The sequence below is a fragment of the Erinaceus europaeus genome, chromosome 11 (assembly GCF_950295315.1).
Source record: "Erinaceus europaeus chromosome 11, mEriEur2.1, whole genome shotgun sequence".
Classification (NCBI taxonomy): Eukaryota; Metazoa; Chordata; class Mammalia; order Eulipotyphla; family Erinaceidae; genus Erinaceus; species Erinaceus europaeus.
The window spans coordinates 98969415-98991234 of record NC_080172.1 but is presented as its reverse complement, the minus strand read 5'-3'; the positions used below and the strand labels follow the sequence as shown (position 1 = coordinate 98991234).

Genomic DNA, 21820 nt, shown 5'->3' with positions numbered 1-21820 from the left:
ACCACTCTATTCAGACTTTTTATCTCCAATTTTAGTGATTATGTCAGATTGTATATTTAATCTTCAAATCCTGACCTTACCCCAAGGATATAGGCATAATTTAGGGATATCAGATAAGACAGGCTTTGTGTTAACCTGAGATCTGTTGACCACTCTCTGTGTTTGTCCTGATATGGCCAAAACACCTCTGGGGGCTAGAGACAGAACTATGGAGATAAAGAAGAATTTCCTATATCTTTGGCATAATGAATATCTGTTAGTAATTAAGAAAAGCAGTTCAGTCAATAAATTATATTATAATCAAAAGGGTTCTCCAAAGTATGGGAGTCATATTCAGAGGAACTAAAATATTTTCTAAGCATTAATACCTCCTTTGCTGGGATATTCTACTGTAGTCTCAAATTTGATTCCCATGGGTCCAGCAAGAATATAAAAAAATTCTGTTGGAAGGAGTTGTAAAATTGTATCATTACTCTTCATTATTCATACACACACAAACCTAAACAACACCATAGATTTTCCTAATGTATAGTGTATCAATCAAGTCGGTGTGTCATTCATGTTTTTATTATCACAATCTATCCCAGCTTTTAATCAAGCTTCTACTGTACGAATGACAGAATTTTTAGTTCCATATGATCCTTTAGAACATTTTTCTCTCTACTTAACAGTGAAATAATTGTACACTTAAATAAAACATAATCAAGGAGACAGAATTTATTTGCTGTCTGTTCTTCAAAATCTCTAATTATATCCTCAATAATTGTTACACACAAATAATAAGCAAAGTTAAAATATAAAATGTTTATTCCTGTTAGAACCCAATTGAAGTCACAAGAACTTCATGTAGTAAGGGTAACTTACTACCTTCTTATCACTTTTTTGCCTTCAAGAAATCTTACCTAAAGTCATAATTTGGAAATTCTCTTTAAATTCTTTTATTAAGTCTTACTTTTATATGTTATTTATTATTATATGTTATTTGTTATTATTTATTTATTTATTTAAGAGAGAGACAGAGAGAAAAGGAGACGAAAGAGGGAGGTAAAGGGGTCATTGTCAGTCTCACTGCTCATGAATGAAGTTTCCCTTTGCAGGTAGGGACTGGGGGCCTGAACCTGGGTCCTTGTACAGTGTAACATGTGTAGTCTACTAGATACCCTGTAGATATGTTTTGCTTAATAGCATATTGGATTGCCAAATCAGTAGTTTCAATATAAGAGTATTTAATTTTCCAACCCAATATTTACAGCTTGAGTAACAATATATTTTTCTTTCATGTACCCAAGCAGATGCGACTATAGAAAGACTCAGTATAATGTCCGTTGTATTCTAACAACTATGAGTCAACAGCAAGGTTTTATTTGTCCACTTCAGTTCTTTCTGTGTTCTATAGAGGACCATACTGGGGGCCTCACACTTGAAAGGAATGCTCTCTGCAACAACATAATGACATCTTTTCTTTTTGCCCTCCAGAGTTATCACTAGAGCTCAATGCCTACATGAAGAATCCACCTCTCTCTCACTGTTTCCCTGCAGTCTTTGTTTTCATTTCTTTCCTTTTTTTACCTTATGGGACAGACAGGAATTGAGAGGGGAGAAAGAAAGACAGAGGGAGAGAGAGAGACACCTTTAACCCTGCTTCACAACTTGTGAGAAATTCAATGCCTTGATCATGAATGTCTTTTGGCAGAGCCAGGCGCTGGTGCACCCAGCAGAGTGTGTGTATGTCTGTGATCAAGAGCCCGAGAGTAAGCCCTGAGTCGCATAAGCTATGGAGCAGTACTGCAAGTGTCTTTCTTTTTTCCTTCTTTCTCCTCTTTCTTCCTTTCTCTCTCTCCCTCCCTATTTTTCTTTTGTCAGTATAATAAAAAAAATTTTTTTTGCACAACCTTTATGCTATATCCTCAGCCCATACTGGTTACATTTCTTTGTTCCTTTGAATAACATGATTGTTCCTGGAGGTAGGCACGTGACTTAAGTTAGAGCAAATAAAGTTCTCTTTTGAGTATTTCGCAACAGTCTAGGGGGGGAAAGTTCTCTTTCAGACTGTCTGAGGTCTGAAAACTGAATGACTGTTTGAGGTTTGAACGCAGATAGTTTAAGATTTATTTTTTTAAAAAGCCAAGAAAATGATAGCAGTATGCTGAATGGAACATGGGGTGGGGAGAGGGGAGAAAGGATAGCTTTTGAATTATTTTTTAAATTCAATTCTTTCTGAAACCTGAATTTATTTTTAAATTCAATTCTAGGTTCAATCCTTTCTGAAACCATTTCAATGTTTACTTTTATATAGCTTAGTTCCTTGATCCAGTTCGATAGTTCACGTTTCTATTCATTTATGCAATTCAGGTGGAGTGTAACTAAAATAGTTGCAATTGACAGAGTAATAAAAAAATACTGCTTTCTAATTTTAGTCATGAAACTCAGTGTCAACTGCCACATATTAGTGCATATATAAAACAAAAATTTCTTTAGTTATTTTTCAGCATATACACAGAAACTTTATTATTAAAAAGTACACTTTTGAGGAAGGAAATAGGGAAGGAAATAGTATCACTTGAAGACAAAGAATACAGCATTAACTGAGAATTCAGTGAGATTAAAATCTCTTGTGTTATTGGAAATAACACAAGAGAGTAAAATTAAAATGAAGAGCAAAAAAGAATATTCTGAAAATTATAGTAACAGAAACTTTTCTAAAATCATGCACATATCTACACACTCAAGTTAAACTTAAGTCTGATAAGAAAAACTGCTTCAATTTTTTTTTATATTTATTTATTTTCTCTTTTTTCCTGCCTTTTTTATTGTTGTAGTTATGATTGTTGTTGTTACTGATGTTGTCATTGCTAGATAGGACAGAAAGAAATGGAAAGAAGAGAGGAAGACAGAGAGGGGGAGAGAAAGATAGACACCTGTAGATTTGCTTCACTGCCTGGGAAGCGACTCCCCTGCGGGTGGGGAGCCAGGGGCTTAAACCAGGATCCTTACACAGGTTCTTGCGCTTTTCGCCACGTGGGCTTAACCCACTGCGCTACCTCCTGACTCCCTCAATTGTTTTTTTTTACACATCTTAAATCTGAAAGAATTATTTTAAACAACCTGATTTAAAGTCCTACTATTCCTAGTAATTTATTAGTACTATGATAATATATAGATTCTTCATTCCAGACGAGTTAAATATACCCATTTGGTTTCAGCATCTTTTCTTTTTCAATATTTTTCACTTCTCAGTTTCACTCCTTAATCATGTTTAGTTCACATGTTTTCTTCTTTGAAACACTTGATTATATTTTCCTCTGGTATCTGAAAAAAAAAGATAAACTATTTTAATGTGTGAATACTATTAACTATACTTACAGTAAAGCAACCAGAGGAAAGAGGAGTATTGCACTACCAGAGATCTAAGTCAGTCTTGACATTTAGCTTATGTGTACAACGAAGAGAAGAAACTAAGGAAATCAGATAACAGCGCCAGAATAGTGAAGTTAGTTTTCCAGTAGTTTCTCAGTGAGTAAAAGACCGTCTGAAAAGGAGGGTGGGAGGTAGTGCACCCAGTTAAGTGCACATAGTGCCATGCAGAAGGACCTGTACAAGGACCCAGATTCAAGCCTCCATGCAGAATGCTTCACAAGAAGTGAAACAGAAGGTCGTTAGGTGTCTATCTTTCTCTCTACCTCTCTATCTTCCCATCAACCTCTCAATTTCTCTGTCCTGTTGAATAAAATAAAGAAGAAGAAAGAAAAAAAAAAAGGAAAAAAAGGCTGCCAGGAGCAGTGGATTTGTAGTGCTGGCAAGGAGCCCTAGTGATAATCTTAGAGGCAAAAGAAAAGGAAAGAAGAAAGAGAGGGAATGAACTGAAAAAGGTATGATTTGGTAATCTGATTTTCTATGAACTAAAAATAAAATTTGGGGTTTGGGATAAAGCTCACCACATAGAAAACACAATTTACCGTGAACAAGGACCTGCATTGAGTCCCTGGCCATCACATAAGAGCAGCATACAAACAGGAAGCTTCATGCCAGACAAAGAAAGGACTCCAAAAACCGGAAAGGAGCAAGACATTGGCCCATTTTAACGGTCATTTTGTCCAATGCCAGGCCACTTCGTCACTTATGATTCTAGGTAGGGAGTCCTTGGATTTCCCCTATAGATTCCAAGAGGAAAAACTTCTAAGAGATCCCTCTCTTGGCCATCACTAGTCACTTCCATCAGGAATGTCCTTTAACCTTTTGGGGGGTTTCTTAAGGGCCTTAACCTCAGTACAAAATAGCAATGGTAAGGGCTTCTCCACTCTCTGAAGGGAGTCTGGGTCATCCTACTCTGCCATGGGAGGAGGACTGATCCTATAATGTTTGCAACTTACATTGTTCCCAACTGTGACCATCTACTGTGAGCTTGGGCTGATAAGGACTCAGAGGATACACAGACTCATATGCTAAATATTGATACACATGGGCCATAGGCCATTTTGATGTGGTAAACAGTTAACTGTATCTATATATTCATCCAAATTTGAAAGCTACTCTCTGCCCTAACCCAGCTCTCAAGTTTCATTCTCTACTCTGATACCAGCCTCCCAGATAATATTTCTAGTCCAATTTATTGCTAGATATTAAGCTCAAGCAAAGATTACTAAAGTCCTGTGCTCCTAGGAACATACCTAAAGTAGACTCCCTAGCTTCTTTCTACTCTGGAGTTTCTATTCCTATTAGTTCTAATCCTACTCTTTGGTCCTTTTTTATTAAACATTAATGTTGTTCTGCTTCATATCTTTTTAAAGTATTTTATTCATTAATGAAAAATATAGGAGAGAGAGAAAGGAACAGACATGAGTCTGGTACATATGCTTCTGGGGATGGAACTCAGGACCTCATGCATGAGACTCCAATGCTTTATCCACTGTGCCACCTCCTGGACCACCCTGTTTTATATCTTATCACCTTTTAGCCACCAACTTCCAGATGCTACTGTGATCCTCCTGACCTCTGGGGAAAAGAAGTATAAAAAAAAAGAAAAAAAAAAAGAAGGGATATTAATAGTTAAGAGGTGGGGTGGGGAAGCCTTTAACAGTGGAACAAAAATAATTCATTTGAGTCTAATAAATAAAAAAAATGAGACATATACTCAGTGGAGTACTCCTCAGTGATTAAAAAGGACTCTATTGTTTCCTTTGGGACAAAATGGATAGAATTGGTGGCAGTGACAATGGTTAGTGAAGTATGTAAGGAAGTGAAAAACAGCTAAGGAATGATTTCATTCCTTTGTGGTATATAGAGAATCAAAACACAGAATGTGAAAAAAGAAAAAAATATATATATACACACAACTGGCCCATATCTGTGACTTTGGGAGAACTAGGGAGGCCACTATCGAAGAGCAGCAGTAGGGGCACAGAAGAATAATGGAAGGGGTAGTATAGTATACAGCCCTACCATTTTTTTCTTATAATCTTGTAAATAACTAATAAAAATATAATTTAAAAAATAATAAGTGTCATAGGAGGTGAAATAGTGCTATGATACCCCTTCAATCCTCTCTCTCTCTTTGCCTGTGCTCCCTGTCTTATATTCTGTAACTACAAAATAAAAATAGAAAAAGTAGTCCAGGAGTAGTGAAATTGGGTAGGCACAAAACCCTAGTGAGAACCTTAGGAGAAATAAATAAATAAATAAATGAAATTACTTCTAGTCTTTGGTTGAAACAGTCCTGTGTGTATTGTGCACAGTTTGATAGCAAACAATACATGTAACACTAAATTCTTAGGTCATAAATATGAAAGGCACATATTTTTCTTTACTACTTGGTCACAGTGTGTTAAAGAGAAAAGAGAGAGAGAGAATGAATCAGAAAAATCACAAGGAAGGAACAAACAATTGCAAAGCAAGTATGATACATTCATGGGTCTCAAGTCATATTTTGGGAGAAGAGGGCAAGGACACAGTTTCAGATGCAGAGATGACAGGCAAGGCATTTTAAAAATATTTGTCTAGTGAGGGTTCAGGTCCTGGAACATGACAGCAGAGAACCTAGTGTGGGGGTGTATTGTTAAGTGGAAAACTGGGAAATGTTATCTATAAACTATTGTATTTTACTGTCAGTTGTAAAACATCAACCCTCCAATAAAGGAAAAAAATAAAAAATGAAGAAAAAGAAAAATATTCTTCTAGTCCCTGCAAGACTACATGGGAGGGTAGCTGTTTTTGCAACGCACAGGACCCACATTTAGTCCTGTCTCCAGCACTCTGGAAGAGGCTTAAGAGATTTAATTTCCTTTCCTCTTCTGTCTGTATTGTCTTTTACTTTCTGTTTTAAAAAGTCATTCCACGGGGCTGGGCGGTGGTGCAGCAGGTCAAGTGCACATGGTATGAAGCACAAGAACCGGCGTAAGGATCCAGGTTAGAGCCCCCGGCTCCCCATCTGCAGGGGGTCACTTCACAAGTGGTGAAGCAGGTCTGCAGGTCTATCTTTCTCTCCCCCTCTCTGTCTTCCCCTCCTCTCTTGATTTCTTCTATCCTACCCAACAGCAAAGACAGCAATAACAACAACAATAATAACAACAATGACAATAAACAACAAGGGCAACAAAAAGGAAAAACGTAGCTTCCAGGAGCAGTGGATTCCTATTGCAGATTCTGAGCCCCAGTGATAACCCTAAAGGCAAAAAAAAAACAAAACAAAACAAAAAAAAACAAGCAACTCTTAAGAAATGGGGATGAAGAATAGGATAGATTTCCTAAAATACAACCCAGAGAATGGAGAGGAAAGAGAAAAATACATCCAGCCAATAGATTAATGGGCAGTACTACTCAAAGGGCAAAGACTCATAGGTACAGAGAACTGGCAGGTACTTCCAAGAAAGAAGTTCCGTGGTACCTAATACCTTTAAGCTTCTATACCACCAAATTTTACCTGTTTTCTCCATTTGTATCCTACAGAGGCAAATCTTCTAAGAAGTCATTTGCAGCCCAAAGCATTTGCTTCAGCACAGAGAGGATGAGATAGTCCTTAACCACATCTAGTTCCCACTCTGAGGTATAATTGCTAACTGCCAATATGTCACGAAGAGCAAATCCAAGTTTCTTGTGGACGGCCTCTAACTGTAATACAGAAATCAAAGCCCAGAAATCTTAAAACAGTAGAAAAATATTATTGTATGCCAATAAAATTTATAAAATCAGTAACAAAACCTAGGAGCTCGGTAATACTTTCCCTATTGAGGAAAATAAAGCTGGAGGTTTGGAATTTTATAAATTAACACTAACTACCACTAGTTATTTATATCTAAAATATACACAAGAAATTAAATATGAGTTAAGACTAGGTAACTAGTGGTTCTACAGAAATCATAGAGAAACTACAGCATTCATCACACATTTACACCTGAACACACCATTTCTGTCAATTTTCTTTGACAAGTTAGTTTCAAGACAGATCAGTTTTACTTGACTACCATAATGTTAATGTTGAGTTCTTGCTAAGACTATTTTTATCTGTGGAACCAGGTAGCCTAGATTCACAATAGATCTCTGTGATTTCTTGTGCAATTTCAATAAACATTAATAAATACATTTGATTTCTCAACTATAAAAGGTAGCCATGACAAAACATATTTTATAGGGTTATTGGAAGTATTGAAGAAGAAAATTTAGTACTTAACACATATTAGCTATCATTTATTACACTGTCCTATCTGATGCCCTTGTCCCCAGTCTCTTTTGACTCCAGCCTCTAATCACATGGACAACCGATCAATTTTTCTGATGCTTAGCTTTGATTATATCACTACTCTTGCCAAAAGTTGCTGAATCCTCATCACACAGAGAATTAAATAAAACAGCCTCATGCAAATGTAGCTTTCTCATTTCTCTCACCTCGTGAGGATTTAGCATTCTAGAAAATGGATTTTGTTTCCCTCCAAACATGCCATTCCTCTACATTTATGCTGTTCCCGTGCTCTGAATTCATCCTCTTTTTCACAAGTCACTTTCTGAGATACTCTTCCTACTTGGAAGCCATATCCTAGTGTCACACTACTAAGTAAAATCCACCCTTTCAAAACCTTTGCTATAATATTTCTCTCCTGTAAACTTGAAACACATTATTTTAAATCATTTCATGATGTTTATGAGACTCAATTATATGACATTCTCTAGTTGGCTTTTTTTTTTAAGATATTTTATTTGCTTGTTTTAATGAGTAAGATAGACAGAGAGAAAGATCCAGAAAAACAAAAGGAGCAGACCACTGAACAGCTTTGGTATGTGGTGGTTGGTGCTGAGGATTGAGTCTGGGACCTCAGTATCTCAGTCACAAAAGTCTTTTGCAGGGGGCCAGGCAGTAGTGCACCTGGACAAGCATTCCCAAGACAGTGCATAAGGACATTGGTTCAAGCTCCTGGCCCCCATCTGTAGGGGGAAAGCTTCACGAGAGGTAAAGCAGGGCTGCAGATGTCTCTCTCTCTCCCTCTCTCTGTCTCTCTCTGTACCTCTATCTCTATCTCCCCATCCCCTTTCAATTTTTCTCTGTCCCTATCCAATAATAAAATTTTGAAAGGCTTTTGAATAGTCATTTTTTTCCAGCCCTCATCAATTTTTTTTTCTCATCCTGGTTCCACATCCCCTCACCTATCAAGTTGTAAGCATTATTGTGCAGAGAGATTGTTTAATTGAATATGTGATTAGAGATAGTCATATTGGATTAGCAATTAATGATAACAAAATATTCATTTAATGGAAACTGAGTAAAATTTTAATGAACTGAATAATCTTTGTCAGTGTCAAGGAAATCTTCAACTTTAAAAACTGTTGAATTGTGGTCCAAAAAGGAAGTTCACTGGGTCAAGTACTTCCAGGCTGTCGGGCTGGGCTGCGCTGTGGAGGAGAGAGAGAAGATCCAGAGTGAAGAGGGAACACAAATCTTTATTCGCATGGGCACCTCCCAGGCCCTAGTCCCAGCACCATATATGAGTACTACTGACAGTGGAGAAAACTGCATGCCTTGATATTTCTCCCCCTTTCTCTCTCTGAATGAAAAAACAGTAAGATGGTGCATGAGCAAGTCCTTGATATCACACACAACAAACAAATTCTGTGAATTAGTCCAAGTTATTCAAACAATTGCTTCAATTCCTAAAATCAGTAAGTGTTTCCTTTTATGAACAGCAATATCATATTCTTAGTGGCATACTTCAAAATATGTTAATTACCACCTTGAGCTTCACAGGCATGCATCTGTATATGTCCATAAAGTCATCCTTGGTGATCAGATCCAATCTGTCCACATTGGTGAGCAAAGCCACATATACCACACCTGTGTTCAATAGAGACATGCCATTTTTATAACAGAAAACATCATTTGTATTTTTCAGCTAATTAGTTAGCAGCTATTCAATAGGTTTATCTATGGAACAGTTTCAGAGATTTTTGGAAGGCTCATCATACCCCCGACAAGAGAAGATTCCTCTGCATAAGATGAAGGGGTAAGGGATGGTGAATGTACACTTAACCATGTGCAAAGTTCAAGCCTCCAGTCCCCACTTGCAGTGGGGAAAGTGTCACAAGCGGTGAACCAAGTGCAGCAGATGTTTCTCTCCATCTATCTCCCCACTCCTCTCTCAATTTTTCTCTGTCCTAGCAAATAAAGAAAAGAGGGGAGAAGGGATATCTGCCTGGAATAGTGGATTTGCTGTGCAGGCACAGAGCCTCTTTGATAACTCTGGTGGGAAAAACAAAAGGGGAGGGGGAAAAGGGAAGAAAATGAAGGGAATGAGATAAATGAAACAAAAAGGTAATGAGCTTTGTGCTAGAATATTGCCATATTGCCAAGTGATTTGGTATTCTGTACAAACAGTTGTAGTTTTATGGAGTCTAGGTAATACCAGAGGACTCTAATAAGACCAGAGGACTCCCACCCCATCCCTGCACTACCTGCAAGTGGGGAGGAGAGAAGCTTCAGGAGTAGTGAAGCAAGTATTACAGGTATCTCTCTTTCTCTCTTCTTCTCTCTCTGTCCTTTATCTCTCATTTTCTCTGTCTTATCAAATAAAGGGGAAAAATGGCTGCCAGGAGAGGTGGATTTTTAGTGCAAGTATGTAGTCTCAGTGATAACCCTGATGGCAGAAAACAAAGATGTAGAAAAGACCTCAACAAAGTGGCAAGTTGTGTGAATGCATCTTAAAGAAAGTTCCTATGCTACAATGTTTGCAAATATTCTGTACACAATTTGTCACGGTCTCAAAATTCAGAGAAATTTTGAGTCAGTCCTTTCATGCTTCAAACTGACTCAAATATTGTGATAAATATCTCTGAAACAGAACAGACAAATGGGTGGAGGGGTTGTCAGTGTGGAAGCACCTTAAATCCCTAATCTTATTTATCTTCTCAAAAATATTTGTGCTACTTTACCTTACAGACCATCTTGCTTTACCTCCACTTTTTAAAAATGTTGTGTTTTGTAAAGTTTTTGCAAGAACAGAAAAAGGAAACATAAGGTAAAAGTTGGCCTGGGTGTGGTGTACTGCAGCAAAGCAAAGGACTCTGGGGGGGAAGTGGGGGAGCTCTGAAATCCTAACGCATGATGGTAGAAAAGGACTTGGGTTTGAGGAGATAGTATCCTGCAGACATGTATCATGAGGATATGTACCTATATGTTAACAAAAGTACCACAAACCATGAACCCTGCAATAAAGTGGAGAAAAAAAAAGACTTGAAAATGTTATATTTCTTTATATGAGAAGTTTTTTTTTCCATTGTTATATCCAGTCAGTGTGACTTCTCAAGCAATGTTTGGTTCATTACAAGTGGTAATTGTTATCCATCCTTTTAATTTTTTTTGCATTGAAGTAACAGTGTTTGTTACATTTTATAGGCTGCAGACGTTCAGTCACTTTTTCTTATTGATGTATTCTTTTCTGGTATCTAGCTTTATAAAATCAGGAGAAAACTAAGATTCAAATTAAATAAATTCATGTTAGAACGCAGTGGTAATAGGTAGTCAGAACACTATACTACACACTTCATGAAGTAATTTGTTAATCCTTATAATGAGTCTGGAATTGGTGCTGTTATTATCCTATGGAGAGTTTTATAGACTAGAAAGTTAGATGCAGAGAGTTCAAGTCACTTACAAATTTGCATTGTGCCTGATTTGATTGAACCACACTGATGAGACAGGGAAGACTCACATACTCGTTTTTTTAAGGCAGTCCATAAACCATTGTATTATATAACCTAGTCAAAACAAACAAACAAAAAAATGAAATGCCACTCACCACATTTTATCACTTCCCTTCGAATTCTTTTGATTTTTGTCACCACCTCATGGCAGAGGTATTCAACAGAAGTGGCATCAAGCACAAATGCCACACAATGGATTCTGTCCTTCAGTAAGGGATTGTGAATATAATTAGCATGGCTTGGTGTGATTGGTTGTTTGGAATGAAGCTGTGAGATAAACAAAAAGCAAATGAACTCATCAAATATCTAGAAGTACATACTAGGTACCAGACACAGAACAAGTAGATGAAATAGAGAATGAGAGAAGTGGTTTTGATACTAGGAGGCTAAGAATTTGGCAAGAAGACAGTCACTGTACAAATAGATGGCAATCATTTCACCTAAACAGACAAACTCTTGTGAGTTGAGGACATGTATTCTGAAAGCCAAAAGTTAAGGAGAGGTAGGCTGATAAGGATATCTAAGATAGACAAAAAAAAAAAAAAAAAAAAAAAGTTCTAGCAATAGATAAGCAATATAGGTTTAAGTAGAAGAGAGGGTATACTGAAAGAAGGCTGGTATTGGGGGCCAGGCAGTGGCACACCTGATTCAGCACTCACATTAGAATGCACGAGGACCCAGGTTCAAGACCTTGGTCCTGCCTGCAGAAGGAAAACTTAATGAGTAGTGCAGGTCTCTCCCTCTCTCTCTCTCTCTCTCTCTCTCTCTCTCTCTCTCTCTCCTCCTCCTCCTCCTCCTCTCTCAAATTCTCTCTGTCTCTATCTAATAAATAATAAATTTTTAAAAAGAAGGCCGTTGTTATTGGTCCAATATGAGGACAAGTGGCTTAAAGTGAGATGAACTTGGCTGGAAATGGGATCATTAGTCTTATACTTTCTTCATTTCACGTATGAAAGAGAACATTCTTAAAACACAAATTGCTAGAAAAATACCAAAATAGGGAACAGGTGTGGTTAATCTGGTAAAGAACACACATTACCATGTGAGGGGAACTGGGTTCAAGCCCTAAAACACAACCTATGGGGCAGGTGGAATTTCATGAGCAGTGTAGTAATGTTTCAGGTGTCTCCCTTCCTCTCTCTCTCTCTTTCTCACCCTCTCTCTTCCTTCTGTTTCTTTCTGTCTCTATAAAAATAAAAACATGATCACAGAAAAAGTGGAATCATCATGCAGGCACTTAGGCCCAGTGATAACTCTGGTGGCAAAAGAAAGAAAGAAAGAAAAGGTGGAGAAACTGGAGGAGGAGGGGAATGAGAATTATACCTACTGACAGTGAATAGATTTACTTCAATGGTTTTTCAAACTACTGAAAAAGATGCATGAGTCTTATAGTTAAAACTATGGACATTAAGTAGCATTTGATAAAGGACAAACTTGTTAAGTTTATATATGACAAAAGTAGTTATTATCTAATATATATATATATATATATATATATATATATATATATATATATATATGACTCCAACCTGACTTCCCCAGGCAGATGGCCTCACCAATATGTCCTGGAGCCCTGCTTCCCCAGAGCCCCGCCCCACTAGGGAAAGAAACAGGCTGGGGGCATGATTGACCTACCAATGCCCATGTTTAGGAGAGAAGCAATTACAGAAGCCAGACTTCCCACCTTCTGCACCCAATAATGACCTTGGGTCCATGCTCCCAGAGAGATAAAGAATAGGAAAGCTTCCAATGGAGGGGATGGGATACAGAACTCTGGTGGTGGGAATTGTGTCGAAATTTACCCCTCTTATCCTACAATCTTGTCAATTATTATTAACTCAATAGAAAAGAAAAAGATACAAACAAAAAAAGATTATGTGCTAAGGATCTCAGAATGGGAAACCAGACACCTGAAAGTAATAAACTTAAGGAGCTGCCACACTGAATCAAAGTTTCTTTCAGACTTTCTATTACATAAAATAATGGTATGTGATTAAGTTATTCTATTAAGATTTTCACTTTACATAAGCAAAATCAACTGAATGCTCAGCAGCACGCATATGAGAAGAGTCTCTGGATGCATATATTTTTTGTAAAATATAATACCTCAATTGAATAAGGTAGCTTGAACAAGTATAACTTAAGAAAATAAATTCGGGAGTCATGTGATAGCGCAGCGGGTTAAGCCCATGTGGCATGAAGCTCAAGGACCGATCTAAGGATCTCGGTTGAGTCCCCAGATCCCCACCTGCAGGGGAGTCGCTTCACAGGTGTTGAAGCAGGTCTGCAGGTATCTATCTTTCTCTCTCCCTCTCTGCCTTTCCCTCCTTTCTCCATTTATCTATGCCCAATCTAACAACGATGAATTCAGTAGCAACAACAATAATAACTACTACAACAATAAAAAAGGGGCAACAAAAGGGAAAATAAATAAATAAATATTAAAAAAAAGAATAGAAATTCTAGGAGACACCAGTCTGTATTAAGGGGGAAAGCTTCACAAGCAATGAAGTCTGCAAGTCTCTCTTTCTCGCTATCTTCCCATTTTCTCTACTTCTCTCTGTCCTATTCAAATAAGATTTTAAGAAATGTAAAGACAGAGGAAGGAAGAAAGAAAGAGAGAGAGAGAGAAAGAAAGAAAGAAAGAAAGAAAGAAGAATGGAAGTAGTAACTAAATACTGATGCTAGACTTGAGTCATATGCTTTCAGTAGAAGGTAAAAATAAGCTTTAAAACAGCGGTTACATTTTCTCAATAATGAAACAAATCTTACTTGATATCTGTCAGGAACATGACCTTTTAAGATGGGTACTACATCATCTATGCACAGCCCTTCTTCTTCTTCACCCAGGCCCACTGAGTCACACAGGATAAATGGTAGGGTATTACCATTTTTCCCATCTTTAATGGAATATGTCCTATACTGCAGAGAAGAAAAAAAAACACTTTGAGTTCGTTTTCAGAAGTGCTCTACAGATATGATTTGTACTCTGGTGGTAGGCATAGTACATTAACGCACATCAGGAAGAGTTATGAAATTGTAGCTAAAACAAAAAGCCTTGTAAAACAATGCTACTTCAATGAAAATATTAAAGTTTTAAAATTTTAATTAATTATAAAATAAAGCTACATGTTTATTATAAGCTGTACTCTGAAATGAAGTCTATGTGATAAAACAGCTTTTCAACACTAGCATGAAAAAGAAAGCTCAGGCAAATGAACCTACCATCTCTGATGTTCCATGTGTATTAGACCCAACCAAAACCTGGTGTGTCACGTGACCTCGGAAAACAGACTTCACGGAGTTGACAAAGCTCGACTTTCCAGCTCCGATTGGACCCACAAGCAGAATTCGGATTTGGTTAACCAAGTCACTATACGGCTTTATGAATTTATAAGTTTTCACAAAAGACAATAAATCCTCTCTGTACCTGTGTAGATGAGGCAATTTAGATAGTACCAAGACCTTATCATAATTTTTAAAGAATTTATTATTACAGTAGTAATAATATACTATACAGTATTATATTACATTACTATACAAATATGTACTATAGATTAATACATTCCTGTGTTGTATTTTTACTATAAAAAGGCATGAAACAATCCTACATAAAATTCTTTTGCTGAGGCTAGGTGATGGTGCACCCAGTAGAGTACACTCATTAACCATGCCTTAAGACCCAGGTTCAAGCAGTCTGTCTGTCCCCTCTCGCAGAAGGGAAGCTTAATGAAGTGTAAAGCAGTGCTGGAGGTATATCTTTTTCTCACTCCCTCTCTACCTCTCCCTTTTCTTTCAATTTTTCTCTGCAAAAACAAAAAAGGCACTGGTATGATAGAGTCACTTCAAACCCCAGTAATAGCCTTGGTAACAAATAATAACAATGGGTAAATAAGTAGAATAATAAAACAAAATAAAGATGTATTGCTAAAAGAGGAAAAGCTAAACTTACACTTTGAACAAAATCAAACAGATATAAAAGCTTGCATGTTTAAGCTACTTGTTTTTGCGAACTTAGAAGAAAACCAACTATTAAACATGAAGATAAATCATCAACTTCAAAAATCATAAGATAATAAGTGACTTTTGAAATCTATGGAAGTTAATCATTTCTAACATAATCTTTTTAAAAGTTTTTAATTATTTTTATTTTTGGATAGAGACAGCCAGAATCGAGAAGGGGAGAGTAGGGATGGAGAGAGACAGAGAGACACCTGAACACTGCTTTACCACTCATAAAGCTTTCTCTCTGCAGGTGGGGACAGGGGTTCGAACTTGGGTCCTTGCTCAACCAGATGAGCCACCACCCAGCCCCAGGAGTCATGGTAGGGAATTCCCTCATGCCACTATCATTTAAACAAGAATTTCCTGAGGTGAAGAAGGTAATTGAAATTGTAACTGCAAGAAGTGTAAACAAAAATATACGTATGAAGTCAAACTCTTCTTTTTCTTCAAATACAGAAAATGATTTAGAAATATGATCTCTATACTCACTGTTCTTTTTGTTTTAAGATTGTTCATCATCAAATTGTTTTATCATTAAATAGCCATGGTTTGTTCTTAATAACCCACAAGTTATCTGTTATAATTTGTACTTCTGATTTTATGAATAGAATCTGTGATAGGATAATTTAAAATACTCAACAATGAAATAGAACATTAATATCATCAACTTACTCAGTGACACCTTGCAATGTCCTTTCATTCAATATATCTAGGGAAATAAAGTAAAATGAAGGAAAAGTTGTTGAATGGTTGGCTGACTGAATTTCAATGTAGTCACAAGGAAAAATTCAAAGGTTACATTTCTGTGAGAACAGTGTAGAACAGTTAAAACACAAGTATAAAAAAACTATGACAACTCTCTCTTCTAGCTTCATTTTTATTTAATTGAGGGGTTAATGACTTATGGTATAGTTATTGACACATAGGCAAAATTTATCATCTCACCAAAATAGGTATCAGCAAAACCCTCTCACCCCAATTTAGGTGCTTTTCCACCATCATGCACCAGGACACCCCCCAAGCCCCTTTCTCCCCTCTCTTCCCAGAGTCCTTTGCTTTGACACAATACACCAAACCCAGTCCATGTTTTACTTTTTTTTTTCCTTTTGGATACTTGTTTTTTAAGTTCTATCCATGAATCAAATCATCCATATTAATCCTTCTCTTGCTGATTTATCTCACTTAACATATTTCCTTCAAGCTTTATCCAAGATGAGGTAAAGAAGATGACTTAGCCATTCCTGCTAGCTGAGAAGTGTTCCGTTGTGTATCTATACCACAATGTTTTGAGCCACTCATCTATTGTTAGGTTGTTTCTTAGTTTGTTCTTTTACAAATTATGCTGCTATGAGCATAGGTACAGATAAATCTCTTTAACTTCATCTTTTATAAAGAGTTTAAAGCTCAAAATTTGTTGGACATTACAAGACTAAATTTTCAGTAAATCACGCAGTTATTCATGGTACATTTCAACATGAAAAATAAGTTCTAGGGGCTGGGCAGGGTACACCTGGTTAATCACACATAGCAATAAGTGCAAGGCTCCAGGTTGAGGCCCTGCTCCTCACCTGCTGGGGAGGGGTGCTTACAAGCAGTGAAGCAGGTCTGCAGGTGTCTGTCTTTCTCCCTCTCGATCACCCCCTCTCTCAATTTCTCTCTGTCCTACCCAATAAAATAAGAAAAGAGGTTGGGGCTATCCTGCCCTGCCACTTGAAAAAGACTGGTCCTGCAATGAGTGCAGCCTGCTATGTTCCTCAGATGTGAACATGAGCTATAAGCTCAGACTAATAGGGACTTAGAGGTTATATAGCCTCTGACACTAAATATAAATATGCATTTACATATGAGTGTTGTAGCAGGTGGATGGAGATAGTTAATTTTAACTTCTTTTTTTTTTTTAAAAAAAAAAAAAAAAAAAAAAAAGGATGGGAGCTACTGCCTTCCCTAATCCAACTTTCTAGCCCTTTTCTCCACTCTGACACCACTCTCAGACAATGTTCCCATCCAAGCTCAGGCTAACTGCCAAGCAAAAGCAAAACTACTATAGTTGTATGCCCCCAGGAACATGCCTAAAATGGTTCTCCTAGCTTTCTTCTACCCTAAAATCCTTAATCACATCTGCACTGATCGTACTTTCTGGTTCCTGTTCATTAACCATCTTGTTTCAACTTAGGTCATGCCACCTTCCAGACACCAAGCTGCAGATGCTACCATGACTCCACCCCGACGTTTCTGGGCAGATGACCTCACCAATGTATCCTGGACCCTCACTTTTCCAGAGCTCTGGTCCACTAGGGAAAGACAGAAACAAGCTGAGGGTATAGATCCACCTATCAACGTCCATGCTCAGCAGAGAAGCAGCTGCAGAAGCTAGAACTCCTACCTTCTACTCCCCATAAACAACCCTGATCCATACTCCCATCAGGGGAGAAGTGATTGGATGAAGATAAGAGGACTCTGCACTCCAGCTCCATCAGCACCCAGAGAGAGAGAAGGAAAAGGAAAGGGCAATATGGAGGTAGTTATTATGTCATGAATGGCTTTGAGGAAAAGAGAGGATTGAATCAGGAAAAGAAGGGACAACTATGTATAAATGTGGACAGATATAGAGAAGATGGTTGGCCCATGTCTAAAACTTTAGGAGAACTCTGGTGGATTTCAGTGGGGAAAGCGAAGATTCAGAACTCTGGTGGTGGGAATGGTGTGGATTCAAACCCTTGTCGACATGTAATTCTGCAATATAAAAATATAAAAATTTAAATAAATAAAAAGAAAAGAAAGGAAAAAAATGGCTGCCAGGAGCAATGGAGCCCCAGCAACTGAAAACAAAAACAAAAACAAAACAAAACAAAAGAAAGAAAGATAAGTTCTAGAGTCCATTTTGAACCAGAAAAGAAAGACTAACGGCATAGGCAGAAAAGAAAAAGATAGGAATCTAAACCTCTCCATAATCTAATGGGTCTGAGACAGATCATATGTAGAAACAAACTTTTATGAAAATTCTGGCTGTGTCCACCCAATAACTAAAATAAAATTGAAAAGGAAGAAGGAAGAAAGAGGAAAGAACGAGAGAAAGAGAGAGAAAGGGGGAGGGAGAGGGACAGGGAGAGAGAAACTGACTGTAGAATAACTTTGTGGCAGTGGAATTGCTTTTGCTTATGTATAATCAGAGTTCAGGATCCCGTTTTATTTGGCAGCATTGGGTGGATGAGGTACAGGTTCTATAACAGGAATTTCTATAATGCTCTTGGAAATAGTGTAGAAAGCTGAAGTTTTCGAAAGGTATCAACTAAAATGTAAATAGACATAATCTATAAATAGCAGTTCCACTTCCAGAAAGTGACCATAAAGAGTCCTATTTTTGTTTGGTTTGGTTTTTATTTTCTGTCATTACTAGGGCTTCACTGCTGCAGGCCAACTTATTCAGATAAAGAAAGAGAGATGGAGAGAGAAAAAGAGAAAGGAAGGACACTATACACTAAAATTGTCTCCAGTGTGCTGGGGACAGTGTTAACAAAGCAGACATGCTCCTAACTCAATTATATGGATGGTACAAGCTAGAGTTTTCATGCATACGCCCACACTTAAAAACATTGTAAGTACTGTTTATAAATAAAAAATATGGAAATCATTTAAATGTCCTTTCACTTAAGAAAGTACATGATTTTGAACTTTAAAAAAAAATATTTACTTATTCCCTTAGGTTGCCCTTGTTGTTTTATTGTTGTAGTAGTAGTTGTTGTTATTGAAGTCATTGTTGTTGGATAGGACAGAGAGAAACGGAGAGAGGAGGGAAGACAGAGAGGGGGAGAGAAAGAGAGACACCTGCAGACCTGCTTCACCGCCTGTGAAGCGACTCCCCTGCAGGTGGGGATCCTGGGCTCTAACCCGGATCCTCAATGCAGGTACTTGGGTTTTGCGCCACCTGCACTTAACCCACTGCACTACCTCCGAACTCTCAATTTTGAACTTTTGATATAATGTATATAATAGTAAACTATATCAGAAGTCATTTAGTATCCATCAAAAAAAAAAATCGAATTCTGGTTTATTTCCAAGAGAACTTCACAATCCTCAAATTTTCTTTCCTCACACTTTTTTCCCCTCATTTTTCCACTCTTCTTCCTTAGTCCCTCCTTGATCAATACAAACATATACCAGAATATTTTGCTACATATGCTGCATTTATTCCTAATTGTATATTAGCAGATAAATTGTGGCTAGATTTCAATCTGTTACATTTGGAAATAACAAAAGAAAAGATTGCTTTTTCCTTAAAGAGATGAATTGGCTTATCCCCTCCAAACATTTGTGAGTGAACTCACTATAAGGTTATTTGATTAAACCTACCTTCACATCGAAAAACTTCACATTCCTGGAAGGAAATAGAATTTTGAGATAGTCCAAGTACTTTTGCGATTTGTGAATCCACAGTCATCACTTTTTTGTCTAGGTTTATATTCATTTCAGAAGACCAATAAAACAACTTATTTATATCATGTACTGCTATTTTGTACTTTGGCATCTTAGTCCCTTGAAAAATAAAAAGGAAATTGGAGGTTTTTCTTTTTTCCCGGTAAAGCTCTTGTAGATATGCTCCAAGAATATGATTTCCACTATAAATGACTGTTACAGTAGGTCCTTGATCCTGGCATTTTTTCAGCATATTTTCATACGAAAACTGATGGACAGTAGCCTTATAAAGAAGAATTAATTTCTTTCCCTCAAACTCAGTTTGCAGTTTTTTTTCTTGGATCCATGTCAAACGAGTAGTCACTGCCATACTTCTCAGTCTAGTGAGAAATCAAATGTATTTTTCCATTAAGTATCCCAAAACAGATAACATATCTTATCACAAAGCTTGAATTTATGCCTTTTACTGTACATTACACTTGAAATAAGTAAACAGAAATGAGTCAGCAGCTAACAAGAAACAGATTAGCTTGCTTTCTGTTCTAAAAGACTGGTTATTTATTTTTTTATGAATCTTACTTGTAAGTAGCGAGGAAAATTGAACAGTACAATTACCTGTTTGCAGAATCTTTTCAACAGCTAAAATAGCTGCTCTGTTTGGAAAGCTAGGCAGACACAAAAGAGAAGAGGAAATTCTTCAGAAACGTTGAAGCTTCAGAGATTCCGGAAAAGAAACTGAAACTCAGTATAACCACACCCACTGGGCTGTATGCCAACTTTTTTAAAGCAGAAAAGGCAAACTGATCCAGCTCGTTTTAATAGTCAAGCCATGTAAAATATTTGGAAAACAATGGAATTTAAGCCATTGTAAGAAGGAAAGTAGCTCACCATAATTTTAAATGAAGTTTTACAAGAAAATTTTGAATTAAAGCAGAGTTTATCTATCTGCCACCTCATAGTAAGAATAAATTTTTCCAATTCCGACATTTGTATAAAGGCAAATGGTTTATTTAGAAATAATGCACTTATGACACTAGATTTTTTTTTTAGCTTTCTTAACCCATGCTTCTCTCTATTGTTTCATGGATATTTTTTATTATATTATTTTCTCCACAACCAGAGGTGGAACTAGAGATCTAGTAGCTCTGGTTCTTGCCTTGTGATATTTTCTCTGCTGCTTTTCCAGCCAAAAGAGAGATGAGCAGTACCAAAAAAATGATAAACAGGTACTTTAACTGCCTTAGCTCTTCTCTAAGAAATGTAACTTCTCTGTATTCAACTTCAAATTCACTTATGAACCTGTATTTGCAAAAAGCCTTATTATTCCAGAATGCTCTCAAATTTATTCACTCAATCAAATTTATTTACTTCCCTTGATTTCTGCCATCAGTTTATTTTTAACCTAAATCATTCTTGATTTAGATTGCTTGAAATCTTCAAATGGCCCCTTTGTTTCACTGTTTGTCTATCTCCATCATCTCCACACAGCCAGGACCAATTCAATTATTCTGTAATATGGAAACTAAGTCATGTAAATTTCACATTAATAGGGGCCAGGCGGTGGCACACCTGGTTAAGGCCACACATTACAGTGCACAAGGATCTGGGTTCAAGCCCTTGGTCCCCGCCTGCAGGGGGAAAGCTTCATGAGTCATAAAGCAGGTCTGCAGGTGTCTCTCTGTCTCTCTCCTGCACTACTTCCCCCTCCCCTCACAATTTCTCTCTGTCTTTATTCAAAATAAATAAAAATAAAGCATTTTTTAAAAATTCACATTAATATCCCTTCTTTTACTTCAGTTCCTAGTGGTCAAGGTAGTGTCCTATAAACTAAAGGGAACATATAGACCTATTCTGTAATACCAACACCATTCATTTTTCTTTTCTTATTGGATTTAAATTTTAATGTTTTTACATGTGTAGGCATCAACCAAGGGGTTTCCAAGATTCCTGGTCTTCAAGTTTTATAGTCCTGGGGATGTATGGGACACTAGTTTAAAAAAGTAGAAAAAAAGGAAACTTTAAAATAGTTTATTTAATCTTGGGTAATCCCCTACACAACTGTATTTATGGAAAAATCCAGGTTAAGAAGTTATCATATAGAGTTAAAGAGCACTGATTAACAATCTAATAATTTTTGAAAGATTATATTGACATTTAACTTAGCTTTTATTTAAGGTTAGAATTGGAGCTTATAGAATTAATTAACCACATATAATTATTT

The 21820-nt window shown here is 36.9% G+C and overlaps 1 protein-coding gene and 1 long non-coding RNA gene across 2 annotated transcripts; one reads left to right on the top strand and one right to left on the bottom strand.

The window, feature by feature from the left end:
- Positions 1 to 545: 545 nt before the first annotated feature.
- Positions 546 to 20340, bottom strand: IFI44 (interferon induced protein 44). The gene is made up of 9 exons (XM_007530160.3): positions 20215 to 20340; positions 19537 to 19979; positions 15859 to 15895; positions 14407 to 14611; positions 13954 to 14103; positions 11277 to 11448; positions 9216 to 9316; positions 6917 to 7104; positions 546 to 3309 (listed from the first exon to the last, which is right to left on the bottom strand). Exons 2-8 carry the CDS (start codon positions 19967 to 19969, stop codon positions 6937 to 6939), a joined length of 1266 nt encoding a protein of 421 aa, XP_007530222.1. The 5' UTR covers positions 19970 to 19979; positions 20215 to 20340; the 3' UTR covers positions 546 to 3309; positions 6917 to 6936.
- LOC132541250 (uncharacterized) lies at positions 13702 to 13926 on the top strand. Its single transcript, XR_009552417.1, has 2 exons — positions 13702 to 13771; positions 13808 to 13926. It is a non-coding gene; the product is annotated as an uncharacterized LOC132541250 (long non-coding RNA).
- Positions 20341 to 21820: the final 1480 nt, after the last annotated feature.